Source organism: Colletotrichum gloeosporioides (assembly GCF_011800055.1).
Source record: "Colletotrichum gloeosporioides strain Lc1 chromosome Unknown consensus_64, whole genome shotgun sequence".
In the NCBI taxonomy this organism is placed as follows: Eukaryota; Fungi; Ascomycota; class Sordariomycetes; order Glomerellales; family Glomerellaceae; genus Colletotrichum; species Colletotrichum gloeosporioides.
Genome location: NW_025544709.1, coordinates 265224 through 292442, shown reverse-complemented (window position 1 = coordinate 292442; position 27219 = coordinate 265224). Strand labels below are relative to the sequence as shown.

At 51.5% G+C, this 27219-nt stretch overlaps 6 protein-coding genes and 1 pseudogene across 7 annotated transcripts; 3 read left to right on the top strand and 4 right to left on the bottom strand.

Annotated features, from left to right (window-relative positions):
• Positions 1-710: 710 nt before the first annotated feature.
• GCG54_00003828 (uncharacterized protein) lies at positions 711-7120 on the bottom strand (the record flags this gene model as incomplete). Its single annotated transcript, XM_045403892.1, has 3 exons — positions 711-951; positions 6887-7006; positions 7056-7120. The coding sequence occupies 3 exons, from the start codon at positions 7118-7120 to the stop codon at positions 711-713; spliced, it is 426 nt and encodes a 141-aa protein (XP_045261524.1).
• A 7544-nt stretch (positions 7121-14664) lies between these two features.
• On the bottom strand, positions 14665-16653 carry GCG54_00003827 (uncharacterized protein; the record flags this gene model as incomplete). Its single annotated transcript, XM_045403891.1, has 5 exons — positions 14665-15536; positions 15724-15885; positions 15937-16114; positions 16212-16536; positions 16592-16653. The coding sequence occupies 5 exons, from the start codon at positions 16651-16653 to the stop codon at positions 14665-14667; spliced, it is 1599 nt and encodes a 532-aa protein (XP_045261523.1).
• An 800-nt stretch (positions 16654-17453) lies between these two features.
• Positions 17454-18634, top strand: GCG54_00003826 (uncharacterized protein; the record flags this gene model as incomplete). Its single annotated transcript, XM_045403890.1, has 3 exons — positions 17454-17609; positions 17666-18205; positions 18227-18634. The coding sequence occupies 3 exons, from the start codon at positions 17454-17456 to the stop codon at positions 18632-18634; spliced, it is 1104 nt and encodes a 367-aa protein (XP_045261522.1).
• A 73-nt stretch (positions 18635-18707) lies between these two features.
• GCG54_00003825 (uncharacterized protein) lies at positions 18708-20277 on the top strand (the record flags this gene model as incomplete). Its single annotated transcript, XM_045403889.1, has 5 exons — positions 18708-18770; positions 18820-19201; positions 19254-19412; positions 19489-19842; positions 19901-20277. 5 exons carry the CDS (start codon positions 18708-18710, stop codon positions 20275-20277), a joined length of 1335 nt encoding a protein of 444 aa, XP_045261521.1.
• A 3046-nt stretch (positions 20278-23323) lies between these two features.
• GCG54_00003824 (uncharacterized protein) lies at positions 23324-23798 on the bottom strand (the record flags this gene model as incomplete). Its single annotated transcript, XM_045403888.1, has 2 exons — positions 23324-23504; positions 23575-23798. 2 exons carry the CDS (start codon positions 23796-23798, stop codon positions 23324-23326), a joined length of 405 nt encoding a protein of 134 aa, XP_045261520.1.
• A 413-nt stretch (positions 23799-24211) lies between these two features.
• GCG54_00003823 lies at positions 24212-24519 on the bottom strand (annotated as a pseudogene). Its single transcript has one exon. A coding segment is annotated over exon 1 (308 nt).
• A 978-nt stretch (positions 24520-25497) lies between these two features.
• On the top strand, positions 25498-25767 carry GCG54_00003822 (uncharacterized protein; the record flags this gene model as incomplete). The annotated part of the gene is made up of 1 exon (XM_045403887.1): positions 25498-25767. One exon carries the CDS (start codon positions 25498-25500, stop codon positions 25765-25767), a length of 270 nt encoding a protein of 89 aa, XP_045261519.1.
• Between the last annotated feature and the right edge of the window lie 1452 nt (positions 25768-27219).

Sequence of the window (27219 nt, the reverse complement as noted above, 5' to 3'; positions counted from 1 at the left end):
GGGTGCCACGATAAATGGTCTCGTATATGTTGCCAAGACACCGCTGACGCTCAATGAGAACCAACATCGAACTTAATCCCGCCTTCTGGGCCGTTATCATGTCTGTGTCTGTGTTTATGTATCTAGCACAGTTTGAACTGTTTTCCGATCGAGCTTGAAACCAGTCGAACCGTTGGGATGAGCTTGCACGAGTTCTCGAGTGCCCATAAAGTCTTTGGCACGATGGGCAATCAACGTCTGGAACCAACCAATGCGTGATGATTGACGGTCGGTGTCATTGAATGGAATTCGAGAAAGCCTCAGTCGTGAGATTTGTACAGAATGTCTTTCAGTAGCTACTGCTGGCTCTATATATCACCAGCGTGGTGGAAGTGACGATTATCTTGCCTTGGAAAGTGGACCACCGGCAGGATGGCAACGCGTAGACATCTCCTACTAACGCCAGAAACTGGCCCTTTTAACGTCCCCGAAGTCTGCGCCTCGACATCCCGCGTTTCCGACGCCAACTCCGGTGCCACAGCCGCCAACATCTCCTGCGTTCGTAAACTGCAAAGTCTCTTGACTGGGCACTGACCTTGGTGCTTTTGATGCTTTCCCTCATCCTGTGAAACCCCATATCTCATCAACACATCCCCCAACATGGCGTTAACGCCGTCCATGTCGGTAACGTGGCCCTCCAGCTGCGTCAGCAGGGTCTCGATCTCGGCGCCCTAAGGCTGCATCGCCACGAAGAGAGACTTGTTGGACGCCTGCGCGTCTTGCAAGTGTGCGTTGAGGTTGAATTGCTGCGATGTCAGGTGCGGTGCGATGAGGGCTGTCATCATGGGAAGGAGGTTTGCGGCCTTGGGCGGGGTTTGTGGCATGGAAGAGTCGATCGAGCGTGTCAGCGTCGGGCTGTGGATCGGATCTCTCGCAGGAGGAATGGGATGCTCGCTCCTCTTCGACCTCGAACTGGTCGTGGTCCGCGTCGGAAGCGGTGGTGTGGACCATCCGCCTTAAGAGCAGGCCTGACAATGTCTTAAATCGCAGGTTACCGCCCGCTGGGAGCCCATAACCCACAGCAGCCGGAGCTCGCAAGTTGGGAACGGATCTCAAAGTGCCGCAACTTGATGAGCAATTTCTGGCCCTCAAAGAAGCTTGTTGCAAGAGTGCGGCAGTAATCCTGGAAAGCGAACCAAGAAGAGAGTGCCGTCTGTCGGGTGCTTGTACTCGTCCGGCGGTTTGACTGATGGCAATGGCGTGTGACTGCTGGGTTGATGATCGCCAGCTGCTACGTTGACGGAGAGTGGCTAGCTCGCGGGGCACGAGAGGACGCATGCCACTGTGGAGAAAATGAGACGTGCATCTCTCAGCCTTTAGGGGGAAAGGTGGAATTGCATGTCTTCAGTTGGATGTAGTCGAGTCTGGGGCCCTGGTGGGAAGAAGTTAGCGAGAGAAGCATTGGGGTGCGAGATTGACCAGAGATGACCCACCGATTCCCATCTATGTCCTTGCGAACGTGCCACGAGAGCAAGCTGAAACTTTTGTCTGGCATGCCTCGAGCCAGCAGTGTCGTTGCAATGGTACGGAATCAGGATAGCAATGAATGTGCGGAGGTGACGTTGGGAGAGCAAGGTGGGCTCCAGCGAAGGAGAGGCAGAGATTTGAGGTTGCTTCAGAGTGAGTGGGGGTTGGTCGACGCAATGTTTGGCTGGCCTTGCCGCATGACCATCGGCGCTTGCCCTGACCATTCCGTGTTGCATATCAGGCAAGTGAGGACGCTTATCGGTTCGCTTATCTCACGCGTCACGCGTCGCGCTCCTCCGCAGAGCTGCGTCATGTTAACTGCTCGGGCGGGGTGCTGAGCTTGTCTGGCCAGTGAGAGAGGTTTTCTGGCCTGTGGGAGAGGTTTTCTGACCAATGAGAGAAGTTGTCTGACAGACATCCTACGGATTGCTTATTCATCCTTATCCTGTTCCCCCACAAGGTACTTCCCCGAGAAGGTGCTTACAAACGAGTCCCTTCCTGCTGAGATTGAAGCTTATCTTACTGGCAACTGATGCCTTGGCTGGGCGGCTGGCATATGGGAAGAGGGAGCCGGTCCATGGTGGGTCGACCTGGTAATGAAAGTGCCGCCAATGCTCCTTGCCTTCACAGAGACCACAGAAACTGTGCCTGCCTCCCAATACCTTGTCAGCAACCATCTTATCAGCCGGACCACTGATTATCATCTATTTGCCCGTGACCCACCGCAGGCTCCTTCCATTCATCAAGGTCACAGGTATGTGCCCACCTTGACAGCCAATCTTCGCGTCCCTGCCGATCCGTTTCAAGCACCTCGACACCTCAAGCTCACTCGGACGAGCACTGTGAGGCTGGTTCAGCGTACCAGACTAGACGAAAAAGAGTCGCCAAATAATTCTGGCATGAATCATCGTCACCATTGTCTACGGACTCCAGTCCAAACCCTTGCTGAGGCCCGCCTGCGCCCTCCAGGACTCGGGTTCGCCGCCGCCGGCCGCCGTAATCGCTCCGCCCCATCATGTTTATCAGGAAGCTCGCTGCAACCATTCACTAGCCGACATTGCTTCCCGCAACCTTGATGTTTATCTCTGTATCGAGCTAGCCTGCTGCTTCGGTCCCGTCGGCCACCTTTCCACACATGAGCACTGACGGGCCTCCCAACCCCTGAGCGAGACGCCACCACCTCCAATCCCACCGCCTCCATTCAAAATCTACCCGAACGCCTGCGCCTGTAATGACGACAATGGTTAAATCGAGCTCGCTCGTCAATTCCACGCGGCCCTGTCGGACGGGGAAATATATGGACTGTCTTTCTCGCCGCTATCGCCCACGTAGCGCCTCCGCCGACGATGCAGACCATCCATGTCCTCCCCATCTCGCTGCCGCTGTACCGGCAGAACAAATGGAAAGAGCTCGAATCAATCGCCGATGACTACCTCGCCGTCGTCTTGCCGCTGTCTGCATTGCAATCTTCTCAATCGGAGCGGTCCCGACTGATTGCTAGACCGCTTTGCGCAACACCTGACAAGGGGGCGATGGGTGCGACCTGCATCGACGTCTCGACGCTCCCTCGCCATCCCCCATATTTGCCTCGTCTGCCAACTTTCTTGGGGTGTCGTTGCCACTATCGTCGTGCTTCTTCGATGGTTATCGGGACATTGCGCATCAGATTTCTCAAAGTCTGTCTAGGATGCGTCGATGCATCATGCGGATTGACATCGGCTAATGTGGTGCGACAGGACGAGATGGCCGTTGTGGAAGAAGGAATCGCTGAAAATGCTCTCTGGGATATTTCGAGTCGACTGATGGATTAAAGCAGAGCCTCCATCATTCTCAATCTGTCCCTACCGAGTCGCCGGTTCCTTTCCGCCGATGCGAAGCCCAGAGAAATACCGCAGCATTAACGTTGTTGCAGTTTCGTTGCCCGCGCACAGCATTCCTGTCAAGCACATTGCCACCTTCATTCTTGTTCCTGCAAGACGCCAGGTTTCAAAGCCCACGATAAGCGCCTCGGTCTGCCTCGTTATCCATTCGTGCCTCTTGTATCTCGCGCCTTGGGACATTATTTGCCATACGGTCAAGACTACTCGTAGGTAGCTTTGGGGAATGAACTAAGCGACAGCACCATACCACCAGCAGAGGTTGGGCTCTGGGAACTGGTCTGGAAGTCTTACGGAGAAGCTATTGGACGCAGTGTTTTTGCATGGCACCTTTATCCAAGTCACTTCCTGAATGAGGCTGATGGGACTGGGCGCTGGAATTTATGTGCTGTTAGCAAACAAATTGAGCTTGCTGAAGTCGAAATAGCACCCCGTCTGCTGATGCTAAATCTCTACTAACGCTTGAGCAGCGTGGAAGACACCCAATGGGGTGCCTTCAGCCAGAAATTAGACTCCATCGACTTCCAAAGTATCACCAATCTGAAGATTCCATCTATCGATCAGGCCAATAAAGCCAATGAAGACGGTGCTGAAAGCGGAACATTCAAGGTGTGATACGCCAGAAGGGTTCGGAGACAGAAGCCGCAACTCAGAAGGAGCCTCTCTCCAGGCAGCTTCAATGCCCCTATCCATTGGCAAAGAACACGGTCTTTGCCCAGATACAACTGCTACAGCTCGTTCAGGTCAATCACCGCGAACAAGGGTAGAAGTATTGTCGCCACCGTTGAGCTCATGATGAAGCGGTGAGCCACACATACTTTCCACACGTCTGAAGAACAGATCTTGTTCTGTGCGTCCCCCTGAATGTCGAATTGGTGTTATTAAGAAGCCACGAAGCGTAAAGTTCGATCGGCTACAACGGAACGCCGGGCATGTTCTCCAATGAATGCTGAATAGGAACTCCATGTAGGTACATTCAGACTAATCATAGAGGGCGCTGAATATGACGTCCCATGCGATTTATCTTTGATTATTGGGTGATGGAATTGCCGGATGCCTAGCACGGAGACTTTTTGTTCACGTTGGTGAACATTTCCGCTCCTTCAATAGCTACAGCAGCAATGAACCTTTTTGCACGATCATGGGGCTGTTGATACCTTGAGGAGTGATGCGGGGCAGCGTGAAGAGAGAGATGCCTGCCCCCTAGCGATTCGCGCTCTCTTCATATGCCCCCATAGGTGGCCATAGAGGTTTCTCTGTGAAGCCCAGGCCATCCTGGCCCTCGAATATTTCCCCGTGAGAGTTATACAGTAGTTAACAAGGTACGCCTCTAGGCGGCAAACTACGAAGAAAAAGTTAGAAGGGAAGAAAGAGAGAGTGATGCGGACGTCAAGTGAAGCAAGCACGAGAGACAACTGGGGTCTCGATACTCAGCATTAATCGACGTTTTCAAAGTCTCAGTGATTGAATCTACTTCCAAACTTCCATCGAATTCTCGCCAGGTTCCACTAAGTCCCCGTGGAGTAGGCAGGCGGGCATGCCAAGCAGTGGCAGCAGGATGTTCATCACCAAGGTATCTCACGCACCGATTTCAGAGAGGCCAGCCTAATCAGCAACGGGTAATCGACTAATGTCGGGCGGAACAAGTGGGGTTATCTGTGCACCTGTGCAGGTTTTTGTACATGTACGGCGTCGCACTTGTGCAGACTTATTTCTAAATTTACGGATTCATGCGTACTGGTACAAAACCTGCACATTGGCGACCTTGCTCGGAGGCTTTGGCCTGGGACAGCCTTATGATGCTTCAGCCAGGCTTGCGGTGAAACGCACACATAGAAGGATTTCCAACATATTCGTCCAGCTCGACTGACGCGGCCCTGAGATTGACCGCTATGGGCTCAGAGCATGGCGAGAGTCCTTGTCAAAGACTCAGCATACTTTCTTTTCAGTCCGAAAGTGCCGCTCATCGCAATCAGACGTCTGGCCTTCGTCTCTCATGCCTGGGGCTGTCTGAAACCAAGGTAAAATGCGGCGACCATCGTCACTAGTTTCGAAGGAGTTTACTGATTGCGAGAGAGACACAGGGTTGGCTTGGTTGTGGTGAAGAGTGCGGTAGGTAGTAGGTCTGTTGCTACGATATGTGGCTTGAACCCGGAAGTTATGTACCTGGTGAGCTTGAATCTCCTAAAGATTAGGAAACTCCGCAGCAATTCAGCAGCATGTGGGCCGGAGAGTTGCGCACAAGAGCAGATGTGTCGGCACTTTTGCACAAGTGCAGAACTGTTCGGACACAGGCAGGTGTACAAGTGCCCACAACAGTTCCCAATGGCTAGTCTTGATGAACCATGGAACGTACCATTGGCCTGGCCACACTGCACTGTGAAGAGTTTTCAGAAGTGAGTTGGGCCAATGTACGTCTGGTTCACTCAGAGTCACAGGTGGTGTTGGTAGAACGGCCCACCTTTGAGGACCGAACGCATTGGCCTGAATCCCGCCTCTGCGCAAGGGATCAGCCACACCACTTTGTCCTTGGGAAAATTGCCTGACTGACCTTGACCCGTCAGCTCCAATGCACCTTGGTAGACCTACCTTGGAGGCTTACACGAATAATCTCAACCTTTTCAACCGTCGCACAGTGCATCCATTCACACAAACATGTTGCACGTAAGGGGACTTCGAACATGTATGTCTAGCCAGCAAGGTAGGATGTTGCAATCTTGATAGAGCCTGCGCATTAACTTGAATTTCTTGAGGTAGCTAATAGAAAATCATCAAATTCGGCCACCAGCGTCAGCACCATTCGGGCTCGTCCTCTCTTGGTGCCGAGGCAAGCCAATAATCAAGTGGATCGAAACACGGAGCTACCAAGTATCATGTGATAACTATTGGAGAATTAAATGTCTGAAAGTATTCCATCCTGATCGCTGTCCAGGCGGCTGGCATTAATTGAGGAGCCGTTAGAAGAGAGAAATGACTTTCAACATCGTCCTAGAACGACCTCTCGTGACCACGACGAGACATATCTACTCTCTTTTGTGGTAATCGGTCCTGAGGTTGGTGTTACTCTGTCTAATAACACTCCCTCAATTGAAGACTTCGTGGCATGCTCCTGAGATTCCGGCCTCTTGGGTTATCAAGACATATTCGTCGACATCTGAGGCGCTCACAAGCCAAAATTTGAGAATCCGTACCACCCCGCGAACCTTAGCACTCCGACATAAGCCACCATATAGAACTATACACGGATCGTGATACACATCCGACCATAACTGGACATATCTTACGAACCATACTTCAGTCGCGACTTGTCATATGCACGAACATATACCGGGAGAAGAGAGCATCATAGTTGCCTGCCGAGGCCAAGGTATCTGAGGCCAGAGGTAATTTCTTCGGCTTGCGTAGTGCATGACTCGAGAAGCAAGAGCAGGTGCTGGGGCACACGACCGCAAGGTCCGCAGCTGCAGCTGGAGCTCCCTGATTTGGAAGATAATATGGTTAACGGTACATGGAACTCGATGTTGGTATCGATGGGCTTGGGCCTCGGAGCAATAGAAACGAAGATGAAAATGACAGGGAACCGCTTCCCCTCGGGAGGAGACTTGAAGCGCCAGTTGGGGCCCCTTGGTGAGGTTCAGTGGTCGGCTCTCGGCGTTGAAGCGAGCGATCGACTTAATGAAGAACGCGAAGGCGGCGTAGGGGGCGAAGAGCAGACTGGGGATAGTGGCAACGACCATGGGCGGATCGGGGGAGTAGGAGGGGGGGCACTTGCGCAGACCGGATCAATGACAACACGAAGACAATGAGGACGAGCTGTGGATTATCTTTCCAAATGGCACCACGACTCCTATCGGATCCGTCACATTGATCGTGACATTCCATGCCGAGGTATTGAGGTTATTGTTGACGCTGCTGGATGGTTGTTTTGGCCTCCTCTGTTGCTAGCAAGTCGTCCGCGAGTCTCCTCAACTGGCAATTCTGGCATTATTCCGCCGAAAAGATGCAGTTGTTCGTGGTGAGGAGAGTACGAAGACCGGGGGCTGGAACCACCGGAATGCGAGCGAGTGGCCATCGGTGGCCGAACGTTCTTCTGTTTGCCACGCCGTCGTGAAAGATCGGGTGCAAAGGCATGATAGGAGCTGAACGGATCTGAGTGGTAGTGGGTAAATGACTTCGGGTTACTGAGACCATTGAGGCTTAAAAGGCCATCAGAGGGCCAAGAAAATGACGAAAAGAGCACGTGAACAGGGAATCAGCTGAAGAATGACCTGGCAGGTCCAGCTTGGCAGCTAAGGGTGCCATCAAGACATCACGACGCACGAAACAGATCTCAACAGTCTGATATCATGGTGGTCATCAAGTGTTGGGAGAAGTTTCAAGCAGCTGCAGTCGCAGGGCTCGGCCAAGATCATGATGCCGTATGGTTCGTCCGCTGAGTGCAGGCTCAATTGTTCTGCAATTTGTTCCGTCTCCGGATCACGACTGGCCGACCCAAGCAAAGGCTGCGTGGGGTACAGGCGTTAATTGATGGTCCCGCAAACCCGTAGTAGTTGTCTTCACAGCCCACATGTCAAGCGTTCGTTCGTCAGAGAGCCAATATCCAGCACTCTATCAAAAAGCTTGGTATCAACACCAGCGGTACCCTTTTTGCTAGAGCGGAAATTGGAACTCCTGCTGATTCCACCACCTGCATCGGCTTTTCGTCTGTCAGGAGCGTGGGTACAAGCACTCGCTCCCAAATGCAGATTTCACCCAGCAAGTTGGGTGAAGAATGTGCAGAACCCTATGCCCTTGGTGGGAATGCCCTTGTTCATTATATTGCGAACACTTGCTTGGGTGGATGGCCCCTCGGCAAGACGGAAAGAGAAGGTATGTCATCGGGCGCACACCCTCAGGTGTGCTCGTGTCGAAAACCCAGACACCAAATAGCATTCGGTATTGATCCGGCAGAAGCCACTGGCCTTCGCTGCCGGCATCTGGCACGGGTGTGGATGATTTGGTAGGACATGCTGTGGGGGGCAAGGTGAGCAGGTATCGGACCGACTTGTCAATCACAACTGGGTCATATTGCAGCGGAAACGCAAGTAGAAGGGACATTGATATGATAAGTAGGGCCAGAATGCAGCTACAATCGTACCGGAGTCCGCGTTTCGCAGGTGTGGGCAAATCGATTGTGCTTTGAAGGACGCCAGCCGAGGTGTCGCTAACGGATGCTCCCTCGGGCCAAGGGACAGTTGTGATACTGAACAGTCTGCTCGGGCCTTGAAGCACGGTGTATGCATCGGGGAATGCAGGTACCCGAATGAGCTTCAAGCTATTGACAGAGGTGCTGGGCAGCCTGTGTTTCGTCGTCACTGAACGGTGTCGCTCTTTGCTGCAGAGGACACATGGCTGCGCGACCAACTGGGCCAAAGGTAGACAGCAGAGGCTAGAAGCATGCTCGGTTTGGAGGCGAGCCAAGCACACGCGAACCCCGGGAGGACACTTGTCTCCAGACCTCGAGAAGCACCCGTCAATCATATCAATCGAGATCATCTCCACCAATGCTTGTCGTTGGCTCGTGACCGAACACGAATGGCTGGTGTATCTGGGCGGTGGGAATCTTGAGCGCACTCATCGTCCCTACTGACAATTGGCTGGCGTTCCTGTGGATGCTTCGTGGCAGACGGTCAGGCTTCACGTAGAGGCTCGCGCGCCGTGGCTCGTGTGGGAAGCGAGGATTGGATTGACATTCTGGCGTCTGCGCGTGCTCTTTCGAGTCGGGAGAGTTGGTGACGTCGAGTTTGAAGGGAACTGCTGGAAGGAAACGTGGGGGGTCTTGGAGCTGTTCCAGAATTTCTTAGCATCTTCCTTCGAGGGAGGTTTGGAGTGGAATTCGGGACAACTGGAGTTACTTCGAAATCCTCACTCGTCAAGAGTGCCCGATGGGGGAAAGGTATTGGTGGATGGCGTGCAGAGTAGCACGATGGAGGTAGGATGGAGGTGGCATGCGGGTAACTTCTGGTTGCGGGCCGTCGGGCTTTTGACCGCCTACTGATTCTGACCAACTGCCCATTTTGACCGCTTGCTAAGTTTCGACAACTGCCGATTTTCTGGGCAGGCACCTTGTGCCATTCTGGGACAGTACTCTGCGGCGCCTGCAGCTCCAGGAACAAACTCAATAACGGTATCCTAAGGCTAGCCAGTCACATCACTGGTATCAGGTTACCAGACCACTAAGGTACCACAAAGTTTTGCATGGGCATGCCGTGTCTGACCAATCCCGTCGCCCGGCCTGGTGGCCCATGCACAATCTCGATAAGCTTTGATAAGAGCTTCGATAAGAGCTTCCGTGCGAGAATGTTTGAGAACTTTTACCTGGCTTAAGTAATGCGATTGGCTGAGCCATTCTTTTCCCCATTTCAACTTTCCATTTTTACTTTCGTATGGCAGATGCGTGAAGTGATTCGAATGATCTGGCTCGAGCGCCAAGTGGTATGGCTGATCCCTCGCGTCAGGACGGGGCATCCGCTTGCAGCAGGTCACCTTGCTGACTGCCGTATTGAGCATGAGCAGAATTGACCAATCATGTTGTGGCGGTGACACATAAAGAAAGTGGGGTGTCAGCCACCAAGGTTCTTGTTCCGTTCAATCGAACTGCCCACCCAAGTATGAACAGAGTGACATCCAATGCCTTGTACCTGACCAGCAACGGACATGCAATTCATGAGCGTCGGAAGAAATCCTCTGGAGCGATTGATTTCCAAAGCAATTTTTGACCTGAAATGTTCGCCGCACCACTTATTGTGCCCAAACCTGGCTGCACGGCAACCAGAGGGTAGACAAGCACCCGGGCATCCGCTCTCATCGCGCAGAGAGAAAGCCACTGGCATTTCTCGGGAACCGGATTATTCGACCGGAGAGGAGATGCGCCCTTTGATATTGAAGATCTTAAGAGGTTGGTCCCCAAATCGGCCAATGCGAGTATACGTAGCAACGGAAATTATTGGAGCAATGCGGGTGAAGATGCAGAGATGCTCGACAGAAACTCCAGTATGCTCAGCACGAAGTTCCATGCCCAGAGGCTCTTACGGAAACTAGCTTCCTTGTTCCTGGGAATGCTGCGACTTACCAACCACGGCTTCTGTGAACACGGAAGTGAAGCCAATTGAAAATGCGGCCGGTAAGCAGTCTGCAACGCTTGTCATCCATGGAAGTGGTGCACTGTTGTGAAGGGGCACCAGCGTCGGCTGGGCTTCGCATTTCTAAGCCAGCCATCTTCTCCCCCAAGGCACACCCAAAGGGCATATTAGTTGCTACTCGGGGGAGCTCGAGCGCAGCCAGGCCATGAACATTAGCTGAAAACATTCACGGCAGTTTCGGTGAAGCAGCTCTATTTAGATGTGTTCGTGGCTCTGAAGGAATGAGCCCTCCTTTTGAAGTCCATCCGGGGTGCCGTAGATAGTTCTAGCCGAGTTACGCTCAAGGCAATGGGCCATGGGCGCCTGACGGCCACAACTGTCACAACTGTCTTGTTCATATGCCAATTTCCTAAGAAAACAAGTCGTTCATCGTGTGAGGTTCGGGTGTTCCGGATGTGGGCTGAGGCTCAAATTCTGAGAGAGATTAGCCGATTTAGGCACCCTATCATCTGAAGGGGTGAACATCTGAGGAGTCGACAAATCAGAAGAGACCAGAACCAAGGTTTCGACCACCAGACTGGGCGTCTGCGAATCAACAGTATTGCTCCATGTCGGACGACTCCGGCGTACAAATGCTTTCATTTCTCTCAAGTTCACATCCAAGCCAACTTTTACCCAACCCGAGTTCCTTCCCCATGGCCTGAGGGCCGTTGGTGCTCTGAAGACGTCTATCCTGATCCTCTCCTTGCGGTCGTACTCCATCTCGAGCAATCCGGCGCCATTTTAGCTGCTTGGACCCTTCCTCGGTGTCTGCTACGGAGTTCATATTATCTTGGAACGCGTGCAGCTGAGATGACAGTCTTTGGATACGTTTGCTTCTCGAATGTAAATAGAACCTCCCCATTTTCATGGCGGAGATTAATCACCTCATCAGTCACGAGGGCGGCCCCTGCAGTGGGGTAATACTCGCGTTTCCAGATTTGTTGACACGGCTGTGGGCTGAATACCTCTCTGGTCATGCTGCGCTGTTGCGCTTTGTGATTAGCTGGCCGTCGACAGTTCGTGGACGTGACGCGCCACATGAGCAAATCCATGCGCTGTTGATTGACGCATGCATTTCGCAGTAATTGGGTTTTGGCACGAGGTCAGAGAGGCGTTGCCTATTATGCATACCTCTATTGGCTGGGCTATGGCGAATTTCCGTAGAGACCGTAATCTTGAATGAGCAGGTGCGTAAATCATAATGGAATGAATACTGAAGGACGCAGGGCAATAATGACGAGGGGCTCCGAGGTTCGAAGGATGCAGGCAGAGGCGAAGTCTGTTATATGATCAAGTTCAAGGGAGATTGGTGTTGGCTGAGAGGAAGGTAATTGACGAAAAATGGAGGCGACAGCAAGAGTCTCTCTCATTCCGAGATGGTTCTCTTCGTGCTTTATAACGACCACTCCCACTCCATCTCTGGCGAAACGGGAAGCTGGGGACACAATATCGGGAAACGGCTATGGAAGGTCGTAATGTTAGCAGATAGAGAAGGAGATGCAGTTTATGGGATGTCTTTCTCTTTCCAGACGATAATCTCGTCGTGATGGTGCTGGTAAACATAAATAGGGATGGAACCTGCCAAACCTAAAATTGGTCCCGCAATGGGCGTCGTGATCATTGGGATAGCCATTACTCCTGCGGCGGAAGTTAGTTCCGCCATTGTGAAGTATCAGGAAGCGGAAGCGTGCAGCTGCTAACCTAGTAATGGATTCGCGCACGCTTCAGTGCTGGGTGTCCAAATCGGGGACCACACAATCTCCAAGGAACGCGAGCATAAGCAACATCGTAGTACCAGGAATTCGCTCGACTTTCGCTAGGCAGGAATAAGCATGGCTACCTGTCCAACTGCCTGCTTCTCTGCGTAGAGGTTCAGTGGCATCCACGTTTGAATTTGTCTCCCTTTTGTGAACGGCTTTTTAGTCTTTCTGACACGGGCGTATTGGCCCTTCCTCTGCTTTATCTGCAGAAGCCTCATCTCTACGTGCAGTCCGCATCTAATCTTTCAGTGTCAATAATCTAAGGTCTCCAAACACCAGACATGTGCTTCGCTGTTCGACTGATCTGACTGAATACCTCAATGCCGCTGGATTTGTCGTTTGGTCCATTGACATGCTTTGTGGTCAACTTACTAGGCTTGGTTGTTCGATTTCGGTCGCGCTCCTTACATCTTATAGACGCCTCTCTATACGATTGTCGTATCGGAGATAACTATGCGGTGGAATGGGTTGGAGATGAAGACTGTCGTGATACTCGCGGTGACTATTCCAACCGACAACTCCGCTAACCCATGAGAAGGATGCAGTTTCTTCGACCCTATTTACCTCCAGCTCTTCGCTGAACACCTTTTCCTCACCCAATACACATAGCTTGGGCAAATGATTCGATGTTCTCATGTCTCATGACTGAGCTGTTAGGCATGTCGTCCTGTATCTTGGTGTCAAGGCCGAGCAGATGCTTGCTGGATAGCCAAACCCGATGCCATCAAGGGCATGCACATCGCGCTTGAATTGCCAGCTTGCGAGTTGCTGGTCGGCGACAGAGTATTCTCCAGTGAGATCCATAGCAAAGACTTCACGTCAGAAGCTGGCGACGAGGGGTGCAACGAAAGAATGCAAGTAAAGGCGCCTACAGCCGCCCGCCAGATACCACCATGATAGTTCGCGGCCAAAGAATTGCTGAATGGTCAGAGAAACCAAGAGATTCTTCATGGTAATGCAATGGAAGGCTTTAAACCGGTGGAAAATGCTGTCAATGCTGGTATGCAGGTTCTAGACGGAGAACAACCCGAGTTATCGTTTGCTGTTCGTGCGAAGACGGTGGGTGCGTATATACAGAGAATTCACTGCTGCAGAGGTCTGAGTGAGCATCATCAGCATGGAACATTTGAATTGGCTGACCCTCAGAGTATGAATGGGTGGCGTCAATTGCAGTATAAAGCTCTGCTGTCATGGCAAGCTGTGGCATAGGCAGTGGAATCCAAGTGTACAGCATGGATCAACTATAGTGGACGGACGGCTGGTGATAGTTGGTGACGATGGATGTCCTACCTGAGCGGGCTTCCAGGCTGAAGAACCTTTCTCCTAAAATTGAGGAGATTCGAGAACCATATCTGTCTAAGGTCAGAAACTGCCTACTCGGAGAGTAATTTCTCATAGTGGAGCTATTCTGGAAATGGCTATCTACTGAGACGCGACCAGTGGGCATCTTTTCCAAACCTTTAATTTTACTCACCAAAATTCATTCGTGCGGCGGGCTTTCCTCATATGATGACATCAATGTCTCGGTCCGTAATTGTAGAATGCCACCCGGCCAAGTTGTGTGGACGACTCGAACTCTCAACGGAAAACTGCTTTCGGTACGATCGGCATGAGGATTTGGCGGTTGAGAAGTTCTGGGGAAACCTCTTGCGATCGAGGTCTAAGAGACAAGCATGTTCTATTTCCACCCGAGCTGGGAGCGCTGACCTACCGGCTGGTCCAGCTCACTGTGCTCTGCAGGCGTGGGCTGAAATATCACATGCTTGCAATGGGCTCCTAGTCAATTAGTCAATTATATTAGATGCTCTTTGATGAATTAGCGAAAAATCAGGGACATGATCAAGAAATTCGATGTGTCCATGGTCTTCATGTTGAGCAGACAAACACGTCGACCTGGCCCGCATCCCTCACGTCGTCTGTTTTCAAGGTCCATGTTGACAACATGCCTTTTCCTCCTTACCGAGGCTACATCTCCAATGGTACTCTCAACGAAGTTGATGTGACGTCGGTATCTATCTGGAACCGAAGCAACGCATCAGGGGACCGCTGCAGCTCGACGGACGAGCTGCCGTAGCGCACCGTGACGACGGTCTCTAGCCTCGCGTCCGCCAGGAGAAGCGTCTGCTCCTATTAAGTTGAAATGGATTTAATCCGTAGGCCTTCTGCCGAGTAATAACTTCATATACTCTGGAATGACTGTTCTAGTGAATCAAAGCAATATTTAGGGATTTGATCCCTCGCTACAAGATCTTTAAACAATACGTACTAGCATTCATCGCCTGAAATGCAATATAGGATGAATACTACGCCGGGATCTTCACCACCGATATACACGATACAGATAGAATCCATCGTTTTCTACAAATCTCCAAAGAGACGCTCGCCATTTTGTCGATAAGTCCGTACCACCAGACTTCCCACCATCTCCCCATCCATCTCGTCGGCCTGGTCCTCAATATGCCAGTCAGCCCTGTTGACCACAGCAAGAACTTTGACAGTCACTGGGGATTTCTCCGCCAAGTGAACCATCATTCGTAGTAAAGACCGGCCACCCTTACGGCTCGTCTTGCTGCTCTGTCCCGGCATTACATGGCACCTATCTACGCGATCAAGAATGATCCAGACTGTCTTTCCGGCATCAAACATACTCAGAGTCCTGAGAGCTATGCGCTCCAGCTTTTCAGTCACATCCGTTGGTTTCGTTTTTGCAGAGTCGGCTCTCAGGTTGGCGTAGGATTGCAAATCGGCCCAGAGCTGACGGCATTGCTCCTCGTTCCGCAAGGCCCTCTTATTCAACTCTAGCAGTTGGTAAGTCAAGAAGCAAGCAACGTGGTCCCAGGTGTCATCTTCATCACGCAGTCCAAGCAGATAAAACACGTAGATGTTCGAGTCTGCGAGGCTCTTGTCGCTCCTGAATCTGGCAACCATGTTGAGTGCCACTGGAGATACCCAGCAGTGGCGAGCGTTGCGGTTATCATTCGCACCGGAAATGACGAAGACGCGTGACTGGGAACAAACGAGCCAGTCCTGGTAAACCGAGTCGTTCTCAACTGCCTGCATTCTTTCCTCGACAGTCGCGCCCGAGTAGTCATTCTTCCAACTAAATTCAGCAGCAACATTGCCTTGATGTCTGCTGAGATTGACGTGTCGGTTGTCGTCCGGGAACGGAAGAACTTCAAGGAGCTTGCTGATCTTCTCAAGATTGATCTTGTCAGTGTTTTCTTGGAGGTCTACAATAAGTTGGTATGATTGTTAGCTATTTTTGGGGGAGCTTGTTCGCTATTCCGAGAGTTGAGGGACATGTTGAATCGGTTTTCAAACGAACCTGACAGTTGCCGTTGGAGGCCTGAATATTGCATCAAGTTAGCGGCAGACTTTTAGGAGATGAACCGGCCCTAATCTAAGAAGAATACTGACCTATGTTTATTGCCTTGACGTCCCTAAGTTCGTTCTTCACGGTGTCTACGTTCTTGTTGAGGAGGTCTTCGCACAGAAGTCTAACATCGACGATTGATTTTTGCACCAAAGCGCTCCGCTCGTCAAGGTTTGTGTTGCTTTGCAATGATTGAAACCATCGACCTTGGTCTATGAGTTAGTAGCCATACCGATGAGTGGTTTCAAGGAGCTTACGGAGACCGCCCCGAGTATAGAACTCGAAAGCTTCCATGCAGAAACTGATAAAGCTGCTGTAGGCTTCTACAATCTTACTCTGTAGCTCTCTGTCGAGCTCGTGGTCATCGGCATATATACGTTGATATACTTTGATCCCTGGAAGTCGATCCTTGATATGCAAAAATGTAGTAGCTATCTGCTCTTCCATTCTTGCTCGGTTTTGTGCTACCTGCTTGATGTTATCGACCACCAACCAGAGCAAACTTCAAGCGGGTTTCAGCCGGGAATCTTACCACAAACACGAAACAAATTGTCCCGATCGCCATGCCGCCATACGGCGCCCCAAAGTCCTTGACAAGATCCAGGATGGGGCTGATGTTTTGCAAGATGTCGTTTGCCAATGCCGCCAAGTTGGTCATGCCCTTGGCTACCCTTCCTATCCCGATCTCGCGATTTGCATCGTATTGGGCTCTGGCCCCTTGGGTGGTCTTCCAGAAGCTTTGAAAGTCTTCGCGGCTTTGGACATCCAAGGCGTCCTTCTCTGTGACAAATTTGCGTCCATGGACGATTTTGTCCCTGAATTGCCCCTGCCTGGAGTCGCAATCCTTGAGTCTCTCCCTTTTTGACTTTGTTAAATGAGCCTCACTCAGCCTGTGGTCATTCGATATCTTACAAATTCTTCTCGTCGAATCGTTTGCCTCTATCAAGAGTGATTGGGTGGGTTTGTGAAGACATGGCGACAGGATTGACTGCGTGATCCCTGAAGCTTGATGCGGGGGAAAGGCTGTGCTGGAACAGGATATAAAAAGTCAATCCCTTGAGCAGCCATGAACGGGTATGTTGTCCAGGGGGTAGGCGGGGCGGGCGCTGGGTTCAAAGTTGATACATTAAGGGTGGTTCGGCTGACTTGGCAGAAATCAACGTGAACAGGCTCTCACGCCAATCGACGATTATCCAAGTGCGGATATGGGTGGTCTGTCGTTTTATCATTGGACTGAGCGCATATGAGGTGCATGAAATCTAAATTAGTGTCACGGCGCTAGCTCGAGGACCGACGAGGCTGCATCAATATATGCAGCTGCGCCTCCTCATGAAGGTTCAAGTGACACCAAAGCGGATGACAGCCGTCGGCCACTTGATTACAAGCCATGGTATTGGTGAGCCCAGCCCTTGTCCTTACCATTACCAATGCTGACTGCATTCCGCCCGTTGCAACATGTAGCAGGCTGCCGTACAAGGGTTCGGGTACCGTACCATGGAGTGCAAGCTTCCTCCGATTCATCGGGCGAGAGCCTTCGCTCGATACACATACTGCCACCGGAAAGATTTGAATGTGGCCTTGAAGATAAAAAGTCTTTCTGCACCCGTCCTCACGAACCTTCATATGCTATTGTGTTGGACACTTGATTCTCCCTCAAAATTTGGTTGGGCCAATTAAGTTGTATCCGAAGATGGCGGAAACAACGGAGACTCCCACAGTCACGGTTCGACATTTGACTCCATGTTTCAATCTTAAGCTGATGTTATCTCAGTCAATGGAGGCCAAGATCGCTGCCCTCGAGAAAAGGCTCATCGAGCTGGAAGTCAGAAACAAAGCCACCCCACTCACGGAGGCCGCCCTCGCCTTGAATGAAGTGGCGGAGAAGAAGAAGGCGGACGAGGCCACAGGAGATGACTCGAAGGAAGAAAAGGTGAGTGCGCAATAAAGCTTTGTTGAGCGCGACGATGATTAATCATGGTGCTACAGAAAGACGAACACGAGCCCGTGTCCAGAGTGAAAGTCGTCATCACCAGAAGAGATCCTGAGACCGGTGAGCCAATTGAAAAGGAGAAGAAAGTCGAGAAGTCCAAGGACGAAGAATTCGATCGCGAGAAATTTGCATTCATCTTGCGCAAGAACATTTACGAAAACAAATTTTCGCCGTATCAGACACCAAACGGGTCTGAAATCGACATTGTCAGCGAGAACCTATGGAACCTTCTCAAAAAGTACCTAGGCCACTTCCCTTACCACATGTTCCGCGAGGATCCTGTTACGCTCTCTTCACCTTACGACCACATCGTCTATGAGTATGATGACTTGCTTGCTGAGGCTGAAAAGGCCGAGGAGGATGAAGAGAACATGCAGGCCCGCAAGGATCTGAAGCTTTTGCTCGACACTATTCGAACCTCCTCAGGCGACGAGAAGTTGGACAAGTATTTCAAGATGCGGCCTAACTACAAGAAGCAGACTCCAAACACAATTCAGTTCGAGGACTTGTGGACGGTGTTCCCACCCGGCATGCTTGTCTATTGAAAACCATTCCAGGGAGAGGATCAGGTCTTCGTCGTAAAGGACAACCAGATGTTTTGGCCTTGGCGAGACCCGAGCATGCGTGAGTCGCTTCCTTGGAAGTTAGACGCGTGGTCTTACGACTGGAAGGACGGCACCTTCAGTCGTACTTTGTTCACTCTTGAGTTCCAGCAATTTGACGGACATCTGCCGCTCACCTCACTCCCATTCTACCCTTTCGACTTGTGTAAGGAGCAGGAAAAGATTCGAGAGGAGCTCATAAAGCGCGGCCAAAAGTTTCGAGAAATTTGCAATGCTAGGAACGACTCCAGGCTTTTTGACTACAAAGGACTCTCAATTCTGGAGACTAAAGGGTTTTCGGGCATGAAGCAGGATCAAGAGGCAGGGATTTCCTACAGACCAACTGGGCGAACTCAGAACTGACGGGAGATATGCACAGGTGGATGATTTTGATCTACGCTCGGCCAGCTCATTTCACATGGCTGACATGGCCAGAATGTATGGCTTCCCGCAGAGACAGCTCAACGAATCAGCCACATCAGCTGCCAAATCTGTCAACGTAAGCGTTTTAATTCTTGATTCCACAATCTTGCTGACACATAACTTAGATCCATAGCAGAGTGATGGTGGATTATGACGCGTTCTCTCAGTATGGAGGGGCGGATGGAAGGAACGGCGGGCTCAAACCAAGCCTGGGAGGCACCGGATGCGGTTGTTCAGACTGCCAGGAGAATGACGGGCTGTTGAAGCGGTATCGCACATGGTTTGATGACCGCAAATTTGTGAAACCCACGTCAACTTGGGACGATGAACAGTATCTCATATGCCCACCTCGTGTGCTGGGCTATATTCTCCAGCAAAAGCAGTGGGTCCAACTTCAAGTAACACAACTTGAAACTCTGGAGGCAGAGAACCAAGGGACCGCCTGGGAGTCCCGGCTTAAGTTGGCCGACGACATGGACAACATGAAGATCAAGAGGGGCAAGAAAGGTGAGATCCTTTGGGCTTGAAATTGAACACGGCTTAGCTAACTCTTCTCGAGTCAAAGAAGAAAACACTACGAAGGACCTTCTTTTAGATCTGGTTCGGTCTCATGCGTCTACAAAAGCGCGTAAAACTCATGTGGAGGAAGAAGACGACAAACTTGAGGTCAACGACATCATCTCAGGCAAGGGCAAGGGTCTCGTCATCCTACTGTATGGTAAGAAGCAACCTAACTCATGCGGATATTCTTTGTCGTGAAATTTACGCATTTCTCACAAGATTAACGGTCGCAGGCCCCCCTGGTGTCGGTAAAACGTCAACAGCCGAGACAATCGCCATCGCCACCCGAAAACCGTTGTTCTCTATCAGCGTCGCTGATGTAGGAACAAAGGCCAAGCACGTCGAAGCTAATCTCCAAAGAGTCTTCGATCTGGCAACGAAGTGGCAAGCGATTTTGCTCATGTTAGTGTTCCTGGTTTGGCTGGCTTGCAAACTTGGCTCATCATTTCGTAGTGACGAAGCTGATGTCTTCCTCGAGAGCCGCGGTCGAGGCAATGCTATCCGGTCGACAGACAAGAACGCTTTGGTTTCGGGTGAGTACAATGCATCAAAAGAAATTCAGCAACAGCAAGATGACTCCGGCCTTAGTATTCCTCCGTGTGCTTGAGTATTACCAAGGGATAATGTTCTTGACTACTAACCAAGTCGCCGACTTCGATGTTGCTATTCCGTCTCGAATTCATATAGCAATTCGCTATGAGACCCTTAAGGAGAAGCAGATGGAGGCTATCTTCACTGGCTTCCTGGATGAGCTGGACGACAAGGGTCTGGTGGATCAATACGATGATATCAAGGACTGGCTCGAAGAGGTTGTTTACAACGAGGGCTTCGACGGAAGGCAGATTCGCAACATTGTGACCACCGCTCTCGGTCTGGCGCGGGCTGAGAGTGGCCGTGGACGGAGCAACAAGCTGAACAAGACACACCTCAAGAGGGCCTTTTCCAATGTCAGCGCCTTCAAGCGAGACTTTGACACTCAGATGCAGCGGTACAAGGACAGTCAAGAGAAGATGATCAAGTAAGATTAAGGAGGACAACTTGTTCGGCGAGACGGAACTCCCGTCATCAGAGCGCTAGGTCTTGGATTTATTGTCAGGCTGCCCCATCACATTCGTTACAACGATTGTTACACCTTAAGCAACCTGACTTACTTAAATAGAAGTATAAGCAAGGTTAGCAAGGTTATTTTCATGCAAGGGGATCGTACACTCATTATATAGATACGGGGTTTCTTCCCCTAGCCAGTCGTTCATCATACTCATCAGTATACACATGATGACCCCTGCCTGTCTGACTACTGCTCGATACTCATTCTAGTCAGTATTGGAGTACACTGATCTCACCTCAGCCTACGACGATGCTGCCACTGTCGCTCAGCCGTGATGACAGCCAGCTCAAAAGCAATACTCAGCGACAGAAACAGGTCATGCTCAGGTTCATGATAAGGAAAGGATCTGCATTTGCCACCTACTTCTCCCTGTTTGCCCGGTGACTCCTGTGCGGGTTGTTCGCATCGAACACATTACTGCCAAATGCCAAAGCACTATCAACACCGGTATCATCGGTTCTAATACATACAACGCCCCAACAAAACAGTCCTCAATCGTACATCTATATGCAACGTCGACGAGCGCATCTAATTTTCATTCATTTGTCATGACCGCCTATGGGGCAAGATAGGCGGGAACATGAAGACGGAAAACCAGAGCCTGTGGCTTGTGTACTTTCGAAGCGTTCGCTGATGATGGAGGCCAGCCTTTTGGAAATTGTCTTGGATCCTCGTGTTTCGTGCCTATGCGGTTTCAGGTGCTGCTGGTATTGCGGTTCTTCTCACAGTCTCGATTCGGCCCAGCGAAAGCAGACCTAAGCAGAAATTTCCAGCCAGAATCCGTAGCCAGCATCAGAAATATGTCGTCTAAGCACAGCTTGAAGCGCAAAACGAGGTGTATTGTGGGGTAACCAGGGTCTTCGCAGTTGATGTTTGAGAGACTTGAGCTGTGTTGTGGACATGATGACCATCGTCTGCCAGCATGGGCCCTTATCGTCGGAAGACTTCAGCTTGCCCTTACGAATTGTATGCTCGAAAGGGTCCGACCATTCGATATCGCGGGGGCGCGTAAAGGAAGAGAAGAAGGCTTGGTCTCTGAGAGAGTCAGTTTCCGAGAGCCTGGTATCTATGTCGGAGACAGAATGCGCCAGATTTCGGATCGTTTCGAGAAGTGGCCACCCCAGTCTTACCCAAAACGGCAGCGGATGACGTTGTCTAGCTTGCTCTGCTCTGGAGGCTGAAATGTGGCTTGGTCTGGTGGAGAACACCTGGGGCTCAGACGAGGATCGGGCTCAGCAGTTGGCATCCATGAAGTCTAGTTGTCCGTCCTGTTTGTGTAGATAGCGCGGGTCTTCAGCATCCGGTCGTCAAGAAAATCATCATGGAGAGTAGTCACCAGGTCTTCCTCCAATTCCGTGCCGTTTGCCCATTCCGCAAGGGGACCAAGCACGTAATCTAGGGCACAAAAAGGGCTGGTCTCATCGGGCATGCCTTGAGCAAGACATGGCACTTTCGCTACAACCTAAAATTCATAATGAAAAACAAGGTCGAGAATTTTCTTGGCAAAATTTGTCCTATCCAAAACGCCCTCGTCCCAAACTACCGTCTCTAAAAGTCGGCAAAAGAGTGAGAAGTTCGGCAGCTTCGTGCTCCCGACCAGCCAGTATAAACGGCTCAAGCCCATCGGAAGACCGCTTAATTCGGCCCGCCGTGCTGCCCAGCTGATGTCGCAACAAAGATGACGGCCTTGAACCTGCTTAGCGATCCGCCCAATCTCGATTGACTCCAAGCCCTGGAAATCAATGTGGGCGAAATGTCGGATGACTTCATCTCCTTCTGGGAGCATGGGCCGTTCGGTTCAGTTGACTGCAATCAAATGCAATAATTTGCGTAAATCATGGTTTCTGTCGCTGTGTACAAAATCATGATCATTCTAGGGTTGGCCATGATCTAGTCCCTGATCGAACCATAGACGAGGTGATGCCGTGAAAGAGCTCAGCAAAACTGCTCATGTGTGTTGACTGTGTTTGATGGTGTGAAGGTGGGCAATACACCTTCAAAAGCCACGGGGTTAGGCACGGCATGGAATAGCATACATGGCATTGGAAAGGTCAGCCTTTTGCCGACTCATCTATCGTAATTTATTTGGCTTCTCGGATTCGATTTACATGATCGGAGGCTACCCAGTAATCCTATTTCCTGTACGACATCCATCGCATTGATGTGCAAGCATACTCTGGTACAGAGATACTGCAAAAAAATTGGATTCCGGACTGACCGACTGAGTGACAAACGCACATGGTGCCGCCGCCAACCGTCGTGAAGAGGCGGTGCACACATATGAGTCAGCAGACGTGCAGGTTGTCTCTCTCCATCTGTTGAGAGGCCACCCTGCCAATCTAGCCTGAGAACATGCTTCTGACGATGCTAGTAATGGCTTTGCATGGGTTTTCTGATGCTGAATTGGTACCCTGCCCCGAATCCTTGACGACCGCCGGCCCCATATCCCCGGGGCACCATGGGTCGACTTCCGCAGCCCCGCTTTTCGGACGGAAACCCGACGCGGAAGGACGGCACCGCGACCCGGCCTTCGGGCCTACAAGAACTAGCTTGGGCGAGCCCTGACGTGTATAAATAGAACGGCGACAACAACAGCTTTACTGAAGTGATGTTCACGGCCAGCTTGGTGCATGCACTTGTAGGCTTCTGCACTTGTATCTCGATGGATGTGCGGAGATGTGGAATGCTTGATGGGGGCATTAGTTTGGCGGGGCAGTCTGTTGCCTTGGACCAAAACGGAGATAGCTGTGCGAGCATTGCGCGATCTTTGGAGGTGGACCTGGCCGAGGACGCGCGAAAGCTCTGGGCAGCTCCTCTTGGTGATCCTCGCCATCACCATGATGCATGCCAGTCTGATTCAAGGCCGCTATGATCAGGTCTTTTCGGAACGATCATTCACAGCACACGCTGTTCCCTGGTTTCAATTGAAATAAGATCAATGCCGAAAACCACAGCACTATTCATGTGTCAAGAATCTCAGACTTGAAAATTGGCCAATACGAGTTCTCTGCCCAACGTGCAAGGTGCTGTGGCGCGACAGGCGTGGTCATGATACCAAACCCGGCTGACGTCTTCCCGAGCTCGACCTCTCTATAGAGGACGGCTCTTCCATCTTTGATGGCGCTCGCAACAAAAGACCAACTGTGGCCATTGATGATGACACCAGGCAGAAACGGTATGGCCGGCAAGTCGCTTGGGAATTTTGCCAGACCCCGCCACTGCGACGGGTGCCATGTTCCCAATCTGCACCGTCGCCTTCTCGAGGTCGGCCCCGGAGCGCTTAGTCTCGAACGACACGACGATGGGGCTCTTGCACAGGACATCATGGTCCGTGTGGTTGATAGTGACTTCAAGCCGCATCTTGCAAACCTCATCAATGCAGTCGGCCTCAGGACTCTTAAGAGGAGGGCGGATAATCATGCAAAAGTTGACCATATTCGATGGTGATTTCTTGGCCTTGTATGCCTTGGCCTCCTGGGCGCCGATGCAATATGTGTAGTCGACAAGACCACACTAATCGTTTGGCCGTAGCGCCCAATCCATCATCAGTAAATGAAGCTCCGTGTTCCAGCCCGATTCGCCGAGAATATTTAGTTTGCAGTCTTCGCCTTGGTCGAGCAGTTCCGCAACGAGGCCTCGAGGTGGGAATCGGAATTCGGATATTTCAGGCTCCCTCTCTTCGGAAAAGGCGTAATCTGGTATATTCAAGCCGGCGTACTGGCGTTTGAAAAGTGAAGAGGCAGCACCTGGTCTACTAGTCGACCACGAGCAGCCCCAGCAGAAGGGCATGGGACGGGCGGCTGCAGGGCGAAGAGAAGATTGCACCTCAAAGCGCATGTCTTGTGGTATCAAGTGGAAGGCCGATAATTGTCCTGTAGCTCTTTGACGAGCCTTGCGAGCGAAGGCGGCAAGTCGGCACGGCTCCTTGGGAACACGCGATGTACGAAGCCATCAGCCTCGACGGCCAGTCTCCTTGACTGCTTGGTTGGGGAGGACGTCCGCGATGTTACGCTAAACACCGGTGAGAGGATAGGGGTCTGTCGGTCGTTGAGATGCGACGCTCGTCGCGTGACGTTGATGTCGAGGGTATTGAGGGGAGTGTCCGCGCCTTGCTCTTCGTCACTGTCGCCGTTGTCGATGGCTTGGCAGCGGTCATTGTGCTTCCGTTTTCGTCCCGCTCAAGACGTGAAGTCCGTAAGAGAGTGTACAGAGGGTGTCGAATGCGACACAGGCGGCGATTAGGGGTGAATTGGGTGCCGTGCTTCGAGTGTTGTGGTGGACTGGGTCTGGTTCGCTGGGAGACTGGCCAGCCTTAGGATATTGTCAGTATCGTAAGGGCAGGCCAATGTGTGGCCCTCACTTCAGGCCGCAGTTTTGCCGATGTGCTGACTCAGCCGCCTTGAAGCCCCACTCCAATCGAGCTGACGTCACACTTGCTGCGAGCGGAATAAGAGCATCACAACCTATGAACTTGCCTAAGAATTGTGAAAAATGTTATTGCCCGTGTTAATCTCAGAGATATCAACAGATAGTTCTCAAGTTCAAAATTTACTGTTCACCGTAATGGTCTGCACACTTTTCCGCGTCTTGCACATCTTACGTGAAAACTACCATGGCACGACGTCATCCTAGCAAAAAGGCCCTCGGCCATTCGTGACGAGACTGATTGCTGAGGCTTTCTTCTCAAGCCGAGAAATTCCGAATTCCGATACTGGGAGGTGTTATAAAGGCAAGGCATAGGCCCATATCCCGCGCACAAGGCCGTTGCATTGCGACGCCGCCCGCATTCTCATTTTTCGGCGGAGTGGAGGCTCTTGATTGCCGCACCGTGTCCGGCTCCGAGGTATCCACACGGGCAGTCGATGCCGTAGTGGAGTGCCGCACGGTCTTACAATCTTGCACCTGCCTATGGCTATGGCGACTGCCTTTTGTGAAAGAAGCAGGCGCTGCAGGACCGCAACTGTTTGCAACAAACAGTGAACGGCTTCGGCGGAGAAGGAGCCAACCAAATCCAACGACGTGCCATCATCACCTCCACCCAGCTTTTCGCTGCCCACGTCGACGTCTACAACCATCGTCGCACAGAACGCATTCTGTCCAGCGTCCCCGTCGCATCAATCATACCGAACTCGCAATGTCCAGCGCGCATTATTTGAGGCGGCGAGCGGCGCTGCCTGTCGCCCGGCCGAATTATCGGTTCCTAGCACCTTCTCGCAATCGCGATCACCACGCAAACGGCGACGCTTCGCAGACCACCTGGTTCGACGAGGACACGCACGGCGGGGCGATCCAGACGCACCTGCGACGCGAGATGCAGGTCAACATTCAGACCTACCTCCAGGACGCCGGGGTTGCGCCAACAACGGCAGCTATCATGTCGACCGACATCGTCCGGGACGTCTAGGTATCTTGTCGAATGCCCATAACTCTGTCCTGCTGGGTGATTAGAAGCTAACATTCTTTCTCCCAGAAGTCTGCCCGCCGCCATCGTCGATTCTCTGTTCGATACTCCGATCGTGCCCCACCGCCTCTGCTGGTTCGCGTCGCCCTCCCATTGCTCTCAATCCGGCCCCTCCTGATACTCACCTTCTTTGCAGCGCTTGTCGCTGCTCTGATTTGGGTTTGGAAGCTACATGGACTTCATGGGATGAGTCAAATGGCACTCGGCATCTTCGGACAATGACTGGAAATGCGATATTATCAGTTTATGGGAGGAGGGGTCTTTGACGCAGACTTTTGGTAGTCGCGCCTAGAAAAGAAGGCTGCCTGACCATGAGCCAAATGAAGCATGACGGAAAACTTTGTAAGGTCCGAGGTGGAATATGCCAGGGCGACACTTGCTTCAATACAACCATTCTAGTGCGCGTCGGGGAATTGTGCTATCAATAGGGCCGCCTTTCAGCGAGCAGATCCCAGTTTGTTCAATATATTGACCTTATCACACGACGCCTTGCTCTGTCTTTGGCTTCTAAACCCTCCTACCAATTTATCTGTCTTGGCGCAGCATCATTTCGCTACTTTGCTCCCGCATGATGACTGGTCGTTTCTCTGTTGCATGTTGGTTCATTTGGGATGTAACAAATCATGTTCATTTAGGACGCTGTCCCAATGGCCAAAACGCGAGAAAGGCACCGCAAGGTTGTAATGTACGGCTTCCAAAATAAGTTATGGACAAGTACTGTTTCGTAGTGGAAATGAGAATCTTGATGCCGGGCCTGTTTGGTGTTCAAGCCGTATTCGGATCAGCCGGCATGATTATGCTAATTGGAATTGTCATCTCGTACGCTGCTCCCGATGCTTCCACGACCTCTAATTACCCATGCTCGGGAAGCCCCCCAATATTCCATCGGCCTCTACTTTCCTCACGCCGCAGACACCCAAGGTCAGGGGGTCAACCTCACTCCCCAATGAAATCTCAATGAAGCCCTATCTTCAACAAGCTTCCAATGCCTCTCTGATAAGCAGCAACTGCGAAGCCAAGCCTCCTGCGATGTGCCCGTATTTCGAACACCAAAACTGCCCTCCACTGCGTTCGGCTCACCCAAAATACCCACCTCCAAGCCAGCCTGACACGCGTTTGAGAAAAACATGACTGTGGTTAGCGTGCCTGATCCCGGCTTTGGCCTACCACGACTGACTGCAACTTTGCGAGTTGTATCACCAACTTCAACATAATTGTTTGGCAATCAGGCCTCCGCATTCAGATGTCAACTTATTTGGTACACTTCACGATAGGTCTATGAGTAAGCTCAATACCTTTTGAACAGGAGGAAGAATACGGCGCAAGGATAGACTGAAGTCGCTTCATCATATGAGGGACTTCTGTTCGATGACCACGGCCGCTAAGGCGAGAAAA